The 21,117-nt window shown below is 44.0% G+C and overlaps 1 protein-coding gene across 3 annotated transcripts in view; it reads right to left on the bottom strand.

The window, feature by feature from the left end:
* Window positions 1-21,117, bottom strand: part of zbtb46 (zinc finger and BTB domain containing 46) — a 114,519-nt gene that overhangs the window by 9,165 nt on the left and 84,237 nt on the right. For 2 of the 3 annotated variants that reach the window (XM_086030765.1, XM_086030772.1), the window contains 3 exons: window positions 7,011-7,313; window positions 1,917-2,257; window positions 24-66 (listed from right to left, as the gene is read on the bottom strand). In XM_086030765.1, the coding sequence (XP_085886891.1) occupies window positions 24-66; window positions 1,917-2,257; window positions 7,011-7,313 (687 nt within the window). The remainder of the gene's footprint in view (window positions 1-23; window positions 67-1,916; window positions 2,258-7,010; window positions 7,314-21,117) is intronic. The other variant, XM_086030781.1, reaches the window with a different exon arrangement.

Here is a 21,117-nt window from a genome sequence, read left to right as displayed (position 1 = left end):
ACTACTCCAGGCCTCGGCATTACCTGTGTTGTATTCCTTCAGCTCATCTTTGGATTTTTCACCATCCTGGAAGCAGAGAATATCACGTTATTGCACAAAAAAGTAAAGAGTGTGTATGAGAGGTTGTCGTGCAAGTAGGAGGCAGGCAGGTGAGACAAGCTGTGAAAATAAGGTCTGGATCCGACTACTAGACAAATTTGCTCTCTCGCGATGGCACAATGCCAGACTACCGCTAGACCGCGTCTCGGTCAAAACACTGACAACACTGCATGACAGATATTACCATGTCGCTGTCTGCCGTACAATCACCGGGCTAATCTTGACAAATCAAGCTGTTGGGGGAGTCGGGACTAGAAAACGTGTCAGTGCTACCGGATGTAACTGTTACCACCAGTGCCAGCAACAAACATGTTGACAAAGGCAATCAAGGGAGGTGAGGGCGCCGTTGCAAGATACAATCCTAAGTGGTGGGCGTCTAGGTGCTACAGGTGTATTGGAGGGTTTTCATTGATACACTACACCAGTGTTTCTTAACGTTTTTTGAGCCTTAGCACATCTTTCGAAAATAAAAAATTAAAAAAATCACAGCATACTTAGCAAAGTGATTCACAAAAGCTATATAAAAAGTTTAATTATGAAACGTCGGTCATTTAGTGGAAGACCATTTCATTGTTCTGCCGGTTGCTATACGTGGTTGGCCTGGATAAATTAACTGCCCAAAAAGTTAGGACAAAATATGTCTATTTTTTTGTCAAAATAATTGACATTGGGTAATTTTCCGCGGCACACTTGAAGGTTAAAATCAAACATGACAGACTTTTCATTTTGGCATCGTAGGACAAATCATTGTTGATTATGTCACACTACAAGGCCAAAATATGTTGGGCCTGATCTGGAAAGATAGTAAAAAGAGATAGTAAATCGGGACCATAACGAGGCTAAAATGTTGTAGTCTGATCCAGCCATAACACAAGATATGATTGCAGCAAATGTCTTGTTGGAGGCTGAGGATGAATAACAATGCAAACGGTAACCCTTCTGACATACTCTCTTGACTTCATCCCTTTTCCATCTAAGTATCTTTGTCCGTTCGTTCACCCATACCCATTTCCTTGGCTCCCTACACCCATCCCCTCTGTTCTGAGGAAAGCGGGACAAGAGGGAAAAGCATGCACTCGTGTACACAAGATGGCTTGTCTGCGGAGATCGGGACACTTATTGAGCGGCAAGTCCTTTTGAAATCAAATGTTCCTCATGAAGGCTTACTTACCCACACGCACAGACTGGCACAAAAAAAAAAAACAACAAAAAAACACACTCGGCAGCACAGGCGCGCTCACACACGCCCACACCGACACACACTGAAAAGAACAAACAATTTCCTGCACTGCAAGAGCAAACCTTTCATTGTCTCCTTGTATCGATTCCACCTTGGCCGCTATCTGCCATCTTACGACACTCACTGGCTGTCATTGTGTCCACATGTGTCATCTCTAAAGTAACAACTATAAGCTACATTAGCACTAGCGTTGAGCAGCAACCCTTTGACCCTGGCTATATAAAAAGATGTCGTGGAAGAAAAGAGACATGAGTAAAGAATAGAAAATCTAGAACGGAAGACAAAGCATGCAGGAAATGTGCCAGATTCCACACATAATGAAACACTGTGAGGAGACTGAGTGGTGATGACCCCAATAGCCGCTAACTAAGCTTCGTGCCCACCCTCCATCACATCGCTGCTCACTTTATACCCTCCATCACCACTCAGCCCCCTCAGGGAGTTAAGCGAGATAGGGTGAGGCAGCCTCCCGGACGCTCCCATCCACTCACTCGGATCAAAGTTGGACCCGAGTGGAGGAGCGAAACCCGGAGAACAGCCTCCACCTCTGGAGTTGAGCCAGGCTCTTTGTGCTTACCTCAGGCAGGGTGGAGGACGCCAGGCCCTCGGGGGCCTCTTCCACTTCCATATTCAAGGTGTCTGAGTGCATCCGGGGTGCCCCCGCCCGCAAACCGGGGGCCTCCAGGGACCGAGGCTCAGCGGGGAGCGCGGGAGTGGGTGGAGTGGAGGGGCGGTATGACCATGTTGATGATGATGATGATGATGGCGGTAACGGTGACGGTGTTGGTAGAAGATGAGGAGGAAGAAGAGTAGGAGGAGGAGGAGGAGGAGGAGAGGAGCCGGCCGCCTGTTTGTTATGAATAGTGGCCCCTGTGGCCCCTGGCCGGAGCGTGCTGCAGTAGTTGTTGGAGCGGAGCCCTGAGGAGCACAGGAAACGAGTCTCACCCACCCACTCACGTACAACCGCACACTCTGCTAGCAGCTGGCCACCAGAACATAACGGGAGAGAGTGGGCAGGAGGGGTGTGTGGCGGGGGTGGTGGTGGAGGGGCACACAGTGGATGCCAGTGCTGTACTATCAAACGCCACGGAGAGGGGGAGGAAGAAAAACTCTGAAGTTTCACTTTCCACCAGCCGAGGGGAAAGGGTGAGGGCTTCTCTTCTCTCTCTTTTCCATTTGCTCCTCTGCTCTCCTTCTCCTTCCACCCACATGCATGCACACAGGATGCTGTGTATGTGTGTGTTGGTGCTTTGTGAGTGAGTAAAATGCATATAAGGAGAGGGCTTGAGGATCCTCTGTAGCGTGGAGGGAGAATGTTTTGGAGAGGTGCCATCTTGCAGCTCAATTGAAGACTTTCTGTACACGCAGGGCAAAAGGACATCGACCAGGGAGGATGTATACCAGCAACAAGTTCAGACACAAAGAATTCAAACATTTAGGAAAAAAAAAAAAAAAAAATCTCACAAACCTCCCACTAACTATTGCCACGTTGGTGTTTTATGTTCACAGTGCATTTATATTCATTAACGCATTGCAGGTAGCGTGTCTTGTGAGCGTGCAACAGTATGTGCCAATGAGGCCAGCACAGTTATGCAGCGGGTGAACCATTTATCGCCCTCCTCTACACAATGGAGACAATCTCCCAACGCATGAGGCTTGACCGTGGTCGGATTCCTGGAATGTTGAACTGCCGCACCCGACACTCCCACTGCCTGAGAACACACACGAATGCTCAACTCCCATTCTTTTTCCCCACCTCTGGCGACATCAGGAGGGGCCAAATAGCGAGGGAGGAGGTCACCGCCATAGAAAGAGTCCAAGATGAGCAATATGAAACACACAGAACCACTCACTGGACGACTCATTCAACAGCTCGTGCACAATATAGCCAAATATAAGACTCGTACTAAAAAGTCGGCCTTTACAAAGACTTTAAAATCACCTCAGAAGGAATCAATATCATCATTGTAAAGACATTTTGATAACGACACTTGTATTGGATCATATTGGAAGTGTGCATAGCATTACATGCATATTGTTCATACTTGGGAATGTACTTTTTTTTTTAAATGTCACAACATTAACAGGGTGACACCTGAAAATAGTGTATCATTGTAGCTTTTTGCCACTCCCAACACTAAAAAACTAATCCAAAATGTTATCATTTTTCTGTAGTGAAAGTTACTTTTGTGTTGAATATTAAATGCTCTGAATGACGTCAGCTTTCCAAATGTGTTTTTTTTTCCCCTGCTGCTTCCTCCCACCACCTACCCACTCACCAAATAATGGCACGGACAACAAGCTTTCGGGTTTGTATTTTTCCTCAGAAATTACTTGAAGAGATAGCGACACGAGGCAGTTTTGAATCAGCTCTGAATAAAGACAAGCAAGATGTTTTAAAAAAAAACAAATCTCACTTCTGCTCTCAATGCTTTTGCTTTTTTTCTTTTGCCTTTAACAGATATCAGAACGCATGAAATTTGCATCACATGATCACCAAACCTATTTCTTAAAATTACCGCCCCCGCCCATGGAAATATGCTGCGAAGGCGATTTCTAATTGAAACGTACCGCAATAAGAGTGAGCCACTAAAATCAGTCTGATCCCCATAGTCACCTTTCTTTACCTCCTTCCTGCCCGTGATCAATACTTTCCCAGGATCTTAAACAGACCCACTTTGATGCTCCACCGCACTAAAGCATAGAAGGGGGAAGAGTGAGCCAAATAAGGAGGATGTGAAGGATGCGGCCAGAAGGGGAGGGAATGCGGGCCAGTGAGGGATGAGCGTTAAGGAGGGGTGAAGGAGAAATGAATGGGTGGTTGGAGGGAGTCGGGTAAGGCAAGGGGACATGAAGGATGTGAAGTGGGGGTGAAGGAGAAGAACGGTGGGCGAAAACAAGAGCATGGGGAAAGGGAGTAGCAACGTGTGAAAGTAAGATGTCTCTTCCAGCCAGTAATCGAAGATGCAGTGTATTTTTATGTCGCCATAAAGACACAGGGGCCAGTAGTGGGAGGGAGGGGGGCTTGTTGACCATTTCGCTGACCCCTATTGTGCAGGCTTATTCCAGAATAACCAACCAACACCTTCCCCAAGGTCTCTTTAAAATCTGCAAAAGTCAGACGGAGGCAATCGGGCTTTTCTTGGTTGTTCACCAAGCAAGAATCTACACAAAGAGTTCTCTTTGAAACTAACTTCTTTCAGTGTGCTTTCTTTCATGAGCAAAGCAAATGTTGAACATTCTCAGAATTCTCCAAATCTCCTATTCATATCCAGTCAAGGCTGTAAGAGACTCAGCCTCTTGTCTTCTCTGGAGCCGCTGTCACAGGCCATGCGCCTGGAACCATCGGAAACCTTCTGACGCCAACAGAAACATCTCAATCTCACACACTTTGCGGCGCTTGCATACTGTACGTGACGTACGCGAGCGAGCATGTGCGTGATTGTGCGTGCGTTTCGACCTATCCACTCGCCGGCTTTCATTTTGCAGGTGAATGGGGCATGACCGGGCCCAGACTTGTTCCTCTTTTTCCTTTGCTTCTCTGCAGTGCTCAAAGGCAGGCACAGCTCAGGACAAAAGATCCAATTACTAGCCAGTAAAAGCAAGGAAACACAAACACACAACATGCATTTTCCCCACACCAATGCACACACAAACACGCACAAAATGGAGAGTAGGAAAAAACTTGTTAATGTGGTGTATTAGGATGATTCATTGTGAGTTATTGAAATTATTGATGTGATTATTGATGAGCTTCTGGGTTCTACTAATATGCTGCATCACTTAGCAGAACATTAAGCGTAAGCAAATGTGTTTGGAAGGAAACATAACGACTAAAGGCAGTTACACCAACAAATGAATCTATTTTTTTGCTTGTACGTGATCATTTTGAGACATTTCACTTACAGTTAATTGAGTGCAAAAACAGAACAACAGCGGCAGTGATGCGCTCAAAGGAGCTTTTACAAATAACCAAACAAATCTTTCCGTGACAGCACAAGCTATCCCAACAAAATGTTCTCGCACTGAGTCACCGCTGACGAGTCACCATTGACGGCCACATGCAGTCGAGTGGCTCCGCACGCACGCACGCACGCACGCACACTCATGCATGCGGTACAGGAGGTGCACGCCTTGAGAACCATCCAGATACAGTACTTGACAAGGGAAAGAGTGGAGGATGCTGATGTTTGTGTGCTGATATTTCCAGTCACACGGTGACCATCTCGTGAAGCAGTTAGGTTAGGGAGAATACACGTGTGTAATTTCAAAATTCCATTTTGTCAAGGGACATAATGATGTTTTGGGACCCTCCGCTGAGTCACTGATGGTATACTGCCGGTATCTTCAAATGATAGACAATGGACCACAAGTCAAGGTTTCGTGCCGACCCGTGTTCAAAACCCCAACATTTTTTTTTCCCCGCACACAGATCACTGTCATATGAAGTTGAATGAAGCAAACCGGTGAACCGAGCACACAGAGTTTGTGTAACAAAAGGTGATTCAATCAGGCCGACGTGTCAGCAGATGTCACGGCGGCACCACTACTGTCACAATAACTCAAATTTTCCTCCTCAGCACACAGCTGTATTCAAGTACTACAGTAGCCCTAGTTGTGATCATGTAACCAATGGGATTGATGGATTCCCACCTACTTACATTTTCTGTAATCCGTCAGTTCTTTTCCAGATGGAATTGTTAAACTATCTCTTTCAGCAACTGGCACAGCACCACATAGACTGCATGTCCGTACGACAGCTGTACGCTTGCTTGCATGGTCTCTTATGATTGGGGTGGTACAATCAAAGGTACCGCTTTTGTACTCCTGACATTTGGCTCTCATCTGGGAAACTTACAAGTGTCTGGTTTACTTTGGTTTCCCACTAATGTCATGGCTCTAATGTAGTGAGAGCAGAAAGTGACACATAGAGTAGACCTACAGTATTTTACAAACCGAGAGCAACTTCCTGGCTATGATTAACGTAAAGTCAGTTTGATACACACTTCTGAAATAACAAACTTGCTCAAGCCACCTTTAGTTGCAATGATTTCTCACAGTAATGCTTAACAATGACTTAAAGGAGAAGTCAACGCAAACATTTTTTTTTCAAGAATATGTTCTTTGCAAGCCCACTAGTTGAAACGGGGCATTCTGATATTGCGTTTGTGGAATAAGTGTTAATCCAATCGATTTTAGCCATCTCTGGGGACGGCCGTTTTGTCTTCTGTCGACTGAAAATGGCATCACAACTGCTCACAGCGACCAATCATGGCTCAGATTCAGAAAAAAGGTCAGCCGCGATTGGTCGTTGTGAGCAGTTGTGATGTCATTTTCAGTCGACAGAAGACAAAATGGCCGTCCCCAGAGATGGCTAAAAACAAATGCATTTTGCTGCTTAATTTATATTCCACAAACGTAAAATTAATCAGAATGCCGTCTTTCAACTAGTAGGCCTGCTGGGAACATGTTCTTGAAAAAAATATGTTTGTGTTGACTTCCGCTTTAAGAAGGTAGGAAATGGACATATAATAAATGAATGTACTTTAATCAACATTCCTACACAATGTGCCATTACTAGTGGGCTATTTTTACAACAGGGCCTCAGGCTACCCAAATTTGTGACCCCCTGGTGTAGGGCATGTGTGTGTGTCAGTAAATAAGGACTTACACGTCAAGGAGTGTCCTCCTTTGGGAAGGTACTCATAGAGCAAGGGGTTATCATCTCCAATCATCTCAGCCCGCAGTGACAGCAGGCTGTTCTTACTCATCAGCGCCGCCTTCAGGTTGGCTACCGACGAGATCATCCCACCGCCGCCTCTGCCTCCGCTGCCGCCTCCTCCTCGTCCAGCTCCCGCCTCCTCTGATTCGGTGGGACCCAGGAAGCCTGGCTCAGCTGCGAGAGCCTCTTCCTGTTTGAGGAAGAAGTCGAGGCGTTCGCCGCGGCTGTCGGAGCTGTTGGGCTCGGTCACGTCTGCGTAAACAGGAAGCGACAGACAACGTGAGAGGCACTTATGTTCTTTTGCTGTCATCAGGAAAATTTAGGAACAATCTTGAAGAATATTATACAAAATTTGCGATTTAACATGCGATTATTTTTTTCAAGGTCCTCTTTCCATGTATTTTTTTTAACGGAAGGAAAATACGAGGAGAAGCCTTATCCATTATTAGCGTTATTGGTCATCGGTCTACTTATATCTAGTTTGGTGAAAAAGGTCGCTATAAGGACATACATCGCCACATTGGAGGCAGTTGTTTGGGGGGACTTTGATGCTATCAAGAGCCTGCAATTACTTTGGGGCATGTCGGCTGATTGTTTGTCTCGTAGCAAATTATGTTGCTTTTGTTTAACACAGTACATCGATCACTAGTTTAATGGTGTAAAACGTCTTTCATGAAATGGTTTGTGTCCAGATAAACTCGTCTTTATGACCCGTCGAAGCTTTTCGAGCTCGCCCTAGCTTGCTAACTGCTAACAAAGACACGAGTTTGTTTACGACACATCGCTCAGCTAAATGTTTTATAATGTGCCATCAACGTATATGAAATTTGTATACCTAAGAAAACAATAACTGATATAAATTCATCAGATCATAACCTTGTATGTTGTGATGGTGTTAAGTTGTCACGTTGAAGATTTGACAGCCATTGTGCGTGTCCGCTTTCAAACCACTTTGTTTTTGCCTCCGGTTAATTTGAATCACTGATGGTATCACAAAATAAAATCTCTAGTTGACCGATTAGAGCTAGCATAAACAGCACAGGTGTTTACCATTTTTAGAAACACATAACGGACTTCTGTTATCTCACTCACTCGACCGCCTGCTCTTCTGGCAGCATACAAATGTGACATCACGCATTGGGGGGTCGGTTTGAATCACTGAATATATCTTAGAAGTACAAATGCTGCACCTTGCTTTATTACAAATGTACATTCATGTGAATACAGTATGTATCCCATGTCTCACTCTCAAACACAAAGAACTATGAAAATAGGCTGTTTATTCAACATATGTATTTTGTGTCTATATGTTACTACAGATACTTCGCAAGTGATGATTTAAATATGAATAATTTTACATCCAAGTGAGTGTGCAATTCTTTAGAATTACAAAAAAAAAAGCACTTATTTGGGATTTTTTTCAAATGAGGTATAGATACATTATCGGCATCGGCCGATACTGCACAGCCAGGTAGCGGAATCGGTATCGGGGCCAAAAAGTGGTATCGGAAAAACACTAGTTAAAAGCGAAAGTTTTAAATCCAATCGGAATGCGTTAGCTGGCGTCAACATGATTAGAGAACGGGGACTTTGAGTGTGAGTCCCAACTTTGCCCTTCTTGGTCTCGGTTATTGTAAAATACATTTCCCTCAGAAATGTGACTCATAGTCCAGTGGAAGATTTTTTTGTACTTTATGACTGGTGCGACTGCGTAGGGACTTAGAGTGTGAAAAATACGGCATATAACAAAACAGACCGACCAAAATGAAGCAGAGGTTGCCCCAATGCCACCGCTACCAACAAACACACAACTGCAGTCTTTGCGATTTGAAAATTGGATTCCACTACATTGCAATGTCGATTTTAATTCAATTACTTGTTCAGCTCTAACTAAACTGTCTGTTCATGCAACACGAGCCAGAAAATCAAGTGAGCGGCAATGGGCAAAGCCTCACACAGTGTTGCCTCAACTTTATTCCAGCAATTACGTGCCTCTGTGTAGGCTGGAGACTCCACCAGTCTGGATTTGTGACTCGTTTGCTGAGTGGATCAAAAAGATGGTGCTCGAACAAAAACACTATTTGAAAAAGCTGTCACGATTTAAGGCCTTCACCTGACAGTGATATCATCTTGAGAGAGAACACTAGAAACGGCATATTAAAGCAATTCTTTTAAACCTCTCAGTAGAGCCGTCGTTTATGCGGCGACAAGCGTTACATTTCATTCAACTCTCACGCCTCATCACCAGCAATCTGTCCGCTAAGGTTCGAAAGTTAGGGAGGAAACACAAACACTGTCTGTGTGGGGACAGCCTAAAGTCTAGCAAAATAGAGTCAGCAGTCGTTGCGATGTTGGAGGTTCCGCAGGAGCGCTGACACAAAGCTGATGACAGCCAACATTTCCACATAGACACTTGTGCCTGCACACACACACACACACTGTTGTGGCATCCTAATGGTCATTCAACTGATGACAGGTTGCTATCTCCAACAAATTAGCAAAAATAAACTGACAAGCCTACAACTGCAACATCGACATGTTTCTGAGCACTGAATAATTATGCGCGAGTTATATTGACATGTATGGCTTATACAATGCAGCACAACACAACACACCTTTATTTGTTTCGAGCTTGTGGTCTGCAAGGAGCTGACAAGTGGAGACGTCTATACCATGGGTCACCAAACTTTTTCAAAATGAGAGCTACTTCTTGGGTACTGATTAATACAAGGTGCCACCAAGTTTGAAACCCACTTCTCAAATAACTCATTTGCTCATATTACCTTTAATACAGTTAATATTAATTTCTGATTAACAATCAATGATGTAAATGTATGTGGAGGCATTGATCATGTCAATGGTTTACAATAATTAGGAAAACAGAACAATGTCATGTATACATGACACGTGAAACTTTATTTCTATATACTTCGTATCTCTGCCAGCGTTTACGTTTTCAAATGATCACTTTGACATCACTCCTAGAAAATTACAATGTCCCATCACTGGTGAGCTATTTTTAGAACAGGCCAGCGGAGTACTCATGTGTTCCTTGGAGGCCACCTGGTGCCTGTGGGCACCACATTGCTGATCCGGTCTATACTGTCCAAGATGTTGATGTAAAGTACATTTGTATGTTTGTATTGCCCCCAGGGGGCCACAGCGGGCAGCACCAATACTATGGCCTTTTGATTGACCAAGTGTGACAAAAATGTATTTATTTTTATTTCTATTCAATATGTTATTACTCTAGTGGTATTTTTCCTCATGAAAAATAACACATTTTTGTGTTTGTTTTTTGGGGGGCTGAAACGGATTAATGGTATGTCCAATCATTTCAATGGGAAAAGATGATTTGAGTGTTTTGAGTTACAAGCATGGTCACGGAATTAAACTTGTATCTCAAGGCACCAACGCATCTTTTGATGTACGGCTCAATAAGCACTGAGGCACAAAAACAGACGTGATGAAGAGCTTAAAACAAAACAAAAAAAAACGCAGGCACAAATCAAGGTTTCGGTCCACTTGAATGACAATAGTGGACTGTAATGTACGTTTGCTGTGCAGCCTTGCCTTGTGCAGACGAAGTCAAGGTGACAGCGACGGGAGTTTGCCTCCATGTCTGGAATACTGATGGCTCCACAGACTCTTCACACAGCGCACTAGGTCAATGTTGACCACTCTCTCACACACACACTTGTCATTTTCTTCACCCGTATAGATAAATGACCATTGAGCAATAGGAGGGATATTCAAGTACAGATAAATGTTGGTGACCATTACCGCAAATCAGGCAATAGAATTTGCAGTTGACAATTGAGTAGAATTGCATCATACTGTGTGGAGGTTCTCATGTCTTATCTCATTACGGTCACCAAAATGTTCAAAACTGCTCTGCGAATGATGCATGACAGTTCAATAAGCATACAAAGGTGCCTCGAGATGAGATGATTAATTTGTTCAGTGACCACGCTAATAACTCAAAACACTCGTATCTCAAATCATCTTTCAGCATTGCAATGAAGAGAAATGCCTTTAATACGTTTCAGCCTCCCCCCAAAACGACAAAAACATTGAAATGTGTTTCCACTAAGCAAAATAGCACTCTCTAAAAATATACTTTTTAAAATCCTAGCATAATAATAACATAATTGAACTAGAGAATGCAATTACCGGAGAAATTGCGTGTGAAGGCGAAGGAAGCTGAATGGAAACCGTGGAATGCGAGTTACACAGTGGTGGAACGGTGGTTCGATTGGTTAGCACGTCCGCCTCCCAGTGCGGCCTTCCTGTGTGGAGTTTCCATGTTCTCCCCGTACCTGCGCGGGTTTTCTCCGGGTACTCCGGTTTCCTCCCACATTACAAAAAAAACATGCATGATAGGTTATCGGTCACCCTAAATTTCCCCTAGGTATGATTGTGAGTGCGAATGTTTGTTTGTCTCTGTGTGCCCTGCAATTGACTAACAACCAATTCAGGGTGTACCACTTGGGGGCAGTATAATACAGTCATGCAGACAAAAACTAGGAAGAATAGTACTTCTGCTTCTACTACTGTTAGGCTAAGTTCAATCACACTGCAGGACTTAATGGTCAATTCGGATTTTTGGGTGGAATCCGACTTTTTTTTGTGTAAGTGTTCACATTATATATTAAATGCGACCTCTGTGTGTGAACATATGCGTCCAGAAAGTGACACGCATGCGCAGAAGAAGAGACGACGTCACTCGCAACGTAGTATTTACGGAAGTAAATGTGGTCGAGCGTGTAGGCGCAATGGACCTACAATTTTTATAATCTCATATTTTACAGAGGAGCGGTTTGGGGGTTGGTAGAAATGCAGTATTTTGGCGAAATGAGGCTAGGCTTTTCAATCTCATTTCATGAGAACGTCACGAAAGATGATGTCGTGTCTTTGCTGTCTGCGTGGCTACTATACTATGTCCACTTTATGATTAATATTTCAAGTGGAATTAAATTAAAGTTAAATACAAAGCCAATACCGTTACTCAAAACAACTTTGCAGATTCACGGACAATCAAGCAGTCTGTGTCCCCGCCTGTGCGGATAGCATGATGACGTCAAGGACGGATATATGAAATCAGATCTGGGTGAACCTAGCCTTAGCGACTCAGTAAGGTGCTGTAATAGCCATTTTTCATAGGGGATAGAACATATGCATGTGGGTCTTATTATGTATTTATTTAATCGGTCTATACGTGTTGCTTCGAAAATCACAACTATCGATGGTAACCATCAGCATGTTAACGGTGTTTTTCATTGTTTGTTCTCATTAAGGTAATCGGACTAACCAAAGCAAAGCCATGTGGAGGTGTAATTCCTTTTAGTTTGATAGTAAACCTCAAGTGGAAGTGGCAATAAACAACAACCAATTGTTCAGAATTGTTGTGAAGTGAGCTGAGTCACGGTCACTGCCACCCCATAGCACTCGTATCAAGTTTTTGCTCGCAAGTCCATTAAAAGAAAATCCATCTCGTAAAACTCGTAAGACAAGTCACATATCTCAAGCCACCACTATATTGTTAAATGAATGCCATAAGTAACTTTTTGAAAGAAAGATTGTTTAGATGCAGCTCTTGTGCTTGGGTACCAAATTTTGTGACAGGTGCCTCTTGTGTGCAGTGACAAAAAAGAGGAGATCCAGTTACACGAATGATGCTTGAGAGGAGCTTTGGATAGTAGGAGTGAAGGGAGGAGGTTGAAAAAAAAATGGCAAGGGAGCGTATAAAAGAGCGGGGGTGTTGATCTGTGGAGGAAGTAGACAAGATACGTATAAAACGTGTGCGCGCACACACATAGACACACACACAAAGTTAATTAAGAAAGAGGTGTAGGGGTTGGTGCAGGGGGCATGAGGTGCAGGAATTCATTAGAGCTCTGCCCCCTCCTTCAGTGGGCAGCCCAGCAGCCACAGGAGTCAATCAATAACATAGATCTGCTGTTGGCCAACAACAACACACACACACACACCCAGACATGCGCACACACCGAAAGGGAGACAAATGGAAGGAGAGGACACGAATGAGGGAGAGAGAGAAAAGAGTGTGACCTCTGACCCTCACCTCGCGCTACTCATCTTTTCAGGGGACGAGTGCATGACGCTTGGCCACTTTTCCCAGCATGGATTGGACATGTGTGTCCACAGCCGTCCTCATCGGCAAACAGTGGCAATAGTTCATTCGCACGATGCACGGCCAACAAGCAGCACGCACTCAACACACAACAGGCGCAATGACGTCCCTTCCCCAAATCTGTGAGATGGCTCTCTGTGTTAGTCGCCAGGGGCTCTCCCGCTAACCTGCTTTTTGAGGATTTACCCACATTACTGCGACTAAGCGCCAGATATTAGAAATTAGTATTCAGCTGACCACAAACAGGCCCCCGCACAAAATAATGGGAATACTCCACCTAATCCTCCTTCACTTATGTAAGCGTAATTGGGTCATCGTAGATTGTGTGTTTCTTCAATCTCATCCTGTTCCGACAGATAAAATCATTTACCGCGGCAGGAACAGTCCTCACCTAATCCTAGTCACGCAGTTTATGGATTTCATCAGAGGGACGCCGGGCTCGCTCAGGATTTGTACACACACATGTTGCGGTGTGTCTTTTGGAGGCAAGAGGTTTATCTGGAGTTTTACAGACGCAGCAGTTACATCATTCCCTTGTGCACATACGCTGATTGTTAACGACCTCGCGATATAAACCATTAGATGGGGGGGGGGGGGCGTTTTCTTCATTTTCACCTCATTTTTTTGGCCTCCACAGTGTTCTCTGTATGGAGAGGGGAATTTCATTTTCCCTCTCATAAAGGAGTCAGAATAATTTAGATTTCTGCTTTCTGAAGAGATCCTCCGTTTAATTTTGTTGCTATGGTAGCCAACCCTCTTGGCGTGCACATTTTTGCTAAATAAAACCCCCTTTTTAAAACACGACCAAATATGTAGTTTTCTTTGTTCATGGGTATGAGGACAGACCCCGAAAATGTTTCTGAGCGCTGCGGTGAGCTTCAACAACACCCTAACAAGATTGGCCTTGGAATACAAGGCGTCTTTTGTTGAGCAAAATCTTCAAACGTGGCAAGGTGGACAAGCATTCTACAGCCAATGACAGACTTTCACTTAATGGATGGAACCTGCAGTTGATTATGTAGTTGTAGCCAGGGTGATACACTTAAGTTTGAGTGTGTATGCGTGGGTGCATGTGTACTCGAAGATGGGAGTTGTGTTGTTCCACAGAGTGCTCAAACACATGAAATGAAATGAAAAAGAAGATCATTTGACAGTTTGACCCGTGATCCTATGTTCAGATTGTGTTCATGAAGTTTGTGTATGTTGTAACAAATATCTCCCCTATCCTCCGAGAAACACTCTTTACTGTGAGGGAGTGTACCACAGGATACATGAATGTACCTTCTTGTAAGAAACACAGATGGGAAAACGGAAAAACATTATTCACGATTCACTCCCACACACACTCACACACAACCTGGCACTTACCTTCAGTGTCTCTCAAACACTTTCAACTCAACCCTATCCCTACTTTGAATCCATAACCCTAGTTTACAGCCCTACTTTGAAACCCTAACCCTACTATGAAATCCTCAACTTAGTTTAAAACCTGACTTTGAAATTTGAACCCTACTTTCAGAGCTGAGGTCACGCATTGTGACGGTTGCGCGAAAGTAACCAAACACAATGGAGAACATGGTTACTGAGGCTTGTAGCGCACAAGAGAGCTGTCAGAGAGAAAAATTGGCCTTGTCTGCATGTTTTGAAGTGCAAACAAGAGAAAGACTTTGTGTGTCTGAATTTGTGTGCCTGCGTGAAAGTTAGAGGCCTTGAAAGGACAAGTTGACAGGATAAAACCTAATAAAAACAGGAACTTTCTTTATGTTTTATGTACAGATGGCAAAACGCTGCAATATGCATGCCAGGCCAGTCAGTGTCATTTTGCAACAAGAATACTTGCTTTTACTTGTCTTCATCAAAAGTATACTTTACTTTAAGTAACATTTGATAGCCTCTTTGTGCCGTGCTATTGACTGGCAACCAGTTCAGGGTGTACCCTGCCTCTCGCCCAAAGACAGTTGGGTTAGGCGCCAGCACTTCTGCGAGCCTGGTAAAGATAAGCGGTTCTGAGAATTTGCTCGCACTGGTGAGAGTACAAAATTGACCTGCTAAATGGACCATGTCATTGTTCCTGTGCTTATTTTCCATAATTGGGATTGATTTTTTTCCCCCAAATTTACAAAACTCTGCGGATTAATGGAAATACTTAGTGACATCACGACAGTTATGATACCTGAATTTAGCGGTACGTGGAACAAGAGGCACTTTGCTGTAACAGCAACAAGCAAGCCCAGAGTGGTTCATCAGGAAAACTGGGCGACTTCTGGGCGACTTCTCGGTAGGCGGGCTGTTATATGCACTGCTCAGGGTCCGCTATGTTGGACCGCAGGCAGTGGATCCGTTTTGAAATCAGCAAATGAAGTGCGTTTGCAACATTTAAATCTATTCGCATCTTCTTGTGCAAATGCACAACTTAGAAATTGAAAACATTATATTATATTTCACACTGACTAGACAAACTTTGTTCCCAAGGGTGTCACCAAGGCTAGGTTTACACCGCAGGCAAATGCGACGCAAATTGAATTTTTTGCCCATATGTGACCTGCATCTGATTTTGTTATGACAGTCTGAACGGCTCAATTCAGATTTTTTTTCAAATACCAAAGTGCCTGCTGGTATGTACAAAGCCTCCGAGTCAACTCATATCTTTGAAACAATGCGTCTTTCTGCAAAATGGCTGCCGATATGGCTGCGGTGTTTCATTATTAATTTGTTATGAATGCTTCAGAAAAATCCGGGACGCACTGAGGCTGCGAAAGTCGAAGCGCGAAGTAGCGAGGCATCACTGTAGAGGTGGACCGGCCTATAGGCGGGTACTATTTTGACCCCCAGAAAAATAGGCGAATGACGGACGACGAAAGGGTACCCACGCTGCAGACGGATGACGAACAACGGACGCTCAATTTTTCGTATAAATGCCCAGCTCTGGTAACCGCAACAAAGCATACTGGGAAAGCCCGTGTGACGATCGTAAAGCTAGCGTCAGTCCGCTAAGTAGTGAATAGGTTTCAAATAAGAGAGCCAACAGGAAAAGTCGTGTCAGCTGCCTAATTGTTGCTGATTTAACAGCATTTGATCTTTCTTGTTACGTGTAAAGTGCCTTATCACATGTTATGTACACTTGCCTATGGGTCCCTTTTGTCCAATTCAACTACTTATGTTCTCATACTTCATGATTGTGATCTTGTAAGCACATTCAGTCAGTTGTAAGTTTGACTTTTTATCTCCTTGGAGGGAACAGCTACTTTAGAATGAAATACTAATAAAGGTTAAATTGTCTATCTTCACTAAAACGTGAACTCAAGTTTTGGGTCCGTCTGAGCCGTAAAACTCCAGAGCCAAAAATGAGTCCCACTCCCAACTTTTTAAGAAGCTGTGTACAAATGCCACACATTTGGACAGATGTGAGGCCACCAGCATTTGACTGCTTATGCATTGCAGTGTTTATAAGCACAACTGCAATCTGGGACAGAAAAACATCTTGCCAGGTGACAATATTGCACCACGGCTCCAATGTCTATTGGTAAGGCATGGGCAAGGGAATGATATGCTTCCAAAAATGGTAAAGCCGAAGAAGTGAAATGTTGATCACCTCGCCTCCATCTGAATGACACCTGAAACGAAATAAAATAAGTATATAATGACCCTTGGGACACCCTGTATAGGGGCTATGTTGTCGTCACATGATCTATGGTTCTATGCGCAGCATCATGTCTCCACATCCTCCTCCATCTCCTCTTTCCCCAACCTGTTCCCATGCCCCGCACGCATGATTAGTGTGTTTGTCCTCGAGTGGACAAAGAGGGGAGGCCGAGGTGGAAGGTGCTTCCTCGACATGCTGATGTTTAAGAGGGTAAAAAAGTAATTTCAGATGAGAGAAGAGGGAGTGAGGCACTAAAACAGCTCAAGAATTCAGAGGCAATTTAAAAAGCGGTGTGGGAGAGGGGAATGAAAAAAATGTCGGGTTAAAAATGGAGGGCGGATGGAAAGCAAAAAAAGCTGTTATTCTCTTTTGCTCCCAGTCCTCCTCTCTGGCTCGCTCTCCCTCTGTTGTTTTTAGGGACTAGCCGGGCCACAACCTCCGCAAGAGATAGGGAAGGCTGGTGCTGGTAGTTGTGTGTGCGTATGTGTGTGTGTGCGTGGCTATAGGGAGGGCAGGCATAAATCAAGCAGAGCCTGAAGGCTTTAGAGTAGGGAGGGACAGAGGGGTGAGAGCGGTAGAGGACAGGAGAAAGCGAAAGAGAGAACGAATGAGAGACACGGAGAGAGAGAGAGATGATGGTACAAGTGGAGATGGTGGTACTGCTGGGGGAGGTTCGAAGGGGTGAGTGGTTGGGGGGGTAGTGTGGGTGGAGGGGATGGGAAGAGGAGAATCAGCGACTGCACGAGGAGAGGGGTGAGAGGTGGACAGCGGGGTGATGGAGTGTGGGTGGGTGTGTGAGTGCAGGGGAGCCAGGATGGCTGGGGGGGGGGGGGCGTTGTAGGTGGGAGGGTTTGCAGGGGCAAGATGTATTTATAAAGTGAATCATTCTAGTGGAGTTATTTTGCCTTCATCCGCAGCTTTTGACACCCCTGAAGAAAAGTTTTGGATGAAGATCTCCAAGCGCTGCATAAACATGTTTTTCTTCAGCAAGTTTAAAACACAGGCTGCCAAATTAGGACTGCGCTTTGGCGTGGAGCGCTCGCACAAATGAGTTGCAGAGGCAACATGCTGCAGCTCTGTTTCACGGACCATCCTGAAACCATCCCGGTGTCACTCAGGGTCGGCTTTGCTGCCCACTGGCATTTTCTGGTCAACATTGCAAGCATTTTGATTCAATGAAGAGAGAAGTGCGTCTCATCAGAAGCAGCAGAATGCCTGGTCTGTCGCTCCATAAGGACTTTTATGTGACTCGAGTCACAAATCATGGCCTCACTCAATGTTAATATTCGGAATTTGTAACTATTTGAAAAAAAAACTTCAAATTGAGACTCAGCACTGCTCACACATTTACACAGAGGCAGAAAGTACATGAATACTATTTTTGTGAGGCGTGAACCGTGATGCAGAGTAAAGTGTTGTAAAATTATATTGTCATCCAGAAATAATATCATCTTTTGGAAAGAGTAAGTGATCCTAAATGATATTTTAGACCACAGACACCAAGAAGAGCTGAATATTAAGTAGGTCTAAATAGCATCGATGCTGTCATAGCGCTGCATAATATAATCCATCCATCCATCCATTATCCAAGCCGCTTATCCTCATGAGTTCTGCGGGCATGCTGGAGTCTATCCCAGCTGACTTCGGGCAGTAGGCATGGTACACCCTGAACTGGTTGCCTGCCAATCCCAGGGCACACATAGACAAATAGCCGTTCACACTCACAATCACACCTAGGGACAATTTAGAGTGTTCAATTAACCTAACATGCATGTTTTTGGAATGTGGGAGGAAACTGGAGAAGCCGGAAAACCCACACTGGCACAGGGATTGTATGCAAACTCCACAGGAGAAGGCCGGAGCCCGGAATCAAGCCCCGGAGCTCTCTACTGTGAGGCGGAGGTGCTAACCAGTCGACCACCGAAGCCGCAGTTGCGTAACATATTACATATGTTTACTGTATGTACGCGGGGTTATGTTTATGTCAGTTTCAGTGGCTACATTTACATGGACGAAATTTCTTCAATCTAATCAGAGTTTGCATTAAAACAAGATAGGCTGCACTGTTGTCATGGAAACTAAAAATATTGATCAATTAAGACTTGCGTGTTCATGCATCACACTTTCGAGTGGAACAAATGATTTTGACATGCGCAGATGGACCAAATTTACCGGAAGTAATAGTAGAAGAAGAAAAAGCCGAGTGGCTTGTGACGGATATGCAGACAAAGAAACACAAAACTACTGGACTGACATTGCCCTAACAGCCACAGTTGGAATCAGGAGCCAGTTAATCTGTCATTTTTGAATGTGCACTGACAAATCTCATTTATAATCAGACGCTTATATTTGTGGGAGTATTTACAGAACAGTGGACCTTCGCTATTTGCAGGGATAGGACCGGACTGGCCTGCAAATAGTGAAACTCCGCATACAACTGACATCCATTGAAATGCATTGAGGAAAAAACAAACCCATCCATCCATCCATTATCTGTACCGCTTCTCCTCACAAGGGTCGCGGGGCGTGCTGGAGCCTATCCCAGCTGTCTTTGGGCAGTAGGCGGGGGACACCCTGAACTGGTTGCCAGCCAATCGCAGGGCACACAGAGACAAACATCCGCACTCACAATCACACCTAGGGGCAATTTAGAGTATCCAATCAACTTACCATGCATGTTTTTTTGGAATGTGGGAGGAAACCGGAGTGCCCGGAGAAAACCCACGCAGGCACGGGGAGAACATGCAAACTCCACACAGGGAGGCCGGAGCCGGGATCGAACCCACGACCTCTGAACTGTGAGGCGGACGTGCTAACCAGTCGACCACCGTGCCGCCATAAAAACAAACCCATAAAATAAAAAAATAAAAAAAAACGCTGCTAAAAACTCAACATTAATAACAACCCGCCCAAGCAAAAATATAAATAAATATAAAAAAAATATTGAAAAAAACAATTGTGAATATGCGAATCGCGGGTGTTAAACCATGAGTATATGGTGATCCACTTTATACAATATAGTATGTATGAGTAGTCTCAACTCACCTTTATTTATATAGCACTTTCACAACATCCACAACTGTAATTAAGCGCTGCACATGAAACGTAACAGAAAATAACTGGAATAATAATTCAATCATTGAATAACTAATTAATTGATTCCACTTGTTGTATTATGGCTATTTTGTTGTTTGTATGTAAAGTGCTTTGTTGCAGCTCTAGCTGTTGTGAAATGTGCTATACAAATAAAATTGTATTGTATTGAACTCGTGTATACTGCGAAATGTCATTATATCAGGCTGTAATTCAAAGCACCTCTGTTTATGTATTTTATTTGAGCTTTGTTTTGTTTTTCACATTTTGTTTCCTTGTTTCCTTATATCATGAAGAAATTCTGGGGGTGGATAAAATGTGATTACCTATTTCCTTTTCATAACCCATGTTGCAGCCTTTCACTCATTAATCTCACAGGTGACAAATGCTTAAGCCTTGACAGAGTTCTCTGCGCTTTCAAAGTGAAGTGTAATGCATTTTAAAAACATTTTTTCAGACTTCTAAGTAAACAGTTCTATGTGGATTAAATTGCTTGTGAGACATGCAGCAAATGTATGCTGACTAATAGGAAGATATTACATTAGTTTTAATTGAGTCAAAAGTGATCATGGTCATTATTTGTTTGTCTTGATGTCATATTAGTTATGAGAGCTGTTGCCTGAAAAATAATGACAAGAAGAGGCTTTCACAAAGATGTTCTGGAGAGAAATGAAAAATATCTGTTAATTTGCGGCTGCACTGAATGGCACTGAATATAGGTGAGCAAGAGAATAAGGGGAGGACTCTGGGCCGGGTGGAGTGCACGGGGGGGTGGAGGATTGCAGGGTTTGTGGTAATCTCGAGTGTTATGCATCTTAGAGGGAATGTGAGGGAGGGAAATAAAGTGGGGGGGGCGGTAGAGAGAGTGCGAGATAGACAGAGAGAAAGAGAGAATGAGAGAGAGAGAGAGAGAGAGAGAATATAAGTAGTTTGTAGTTTGTCGAAGTTGGTAGGTATTCAGAAACGCTAACGGAAGCCCTATAGGCGATTACTATTTCGTCAGGCCGGACAAAATGGCGGATAACCGGATGGCGGAAGGCGATAAACGGACTGAACATTTTTCGTAAATTGCCCAGCTTTGCATATATTTTATATATCCATATGCAAAAGGGACTGGAAGACTGGTTCCTGTCAATGGCAAGATAAACGGGGCCATGTATTGTGACATT

Source organism: Filicampus tigris, chromosome 1 (assembly GCF_054856515.1).
Source record: "Filicampus tigris isolate MCC_2025a chromosome 1, RoL_Ftig_1.0, whole genome shotgun sequence".
NCBI classification, from domain to species: Eukaryota; Metazoa; Chordata; class Actinopteri; order Syngnathiformes; family Syngnathidae; genus Filicampus; species Filicampus tigris.
This window is presented reverse-complemented; position numbering and strand designations above follow the sequence as displayed.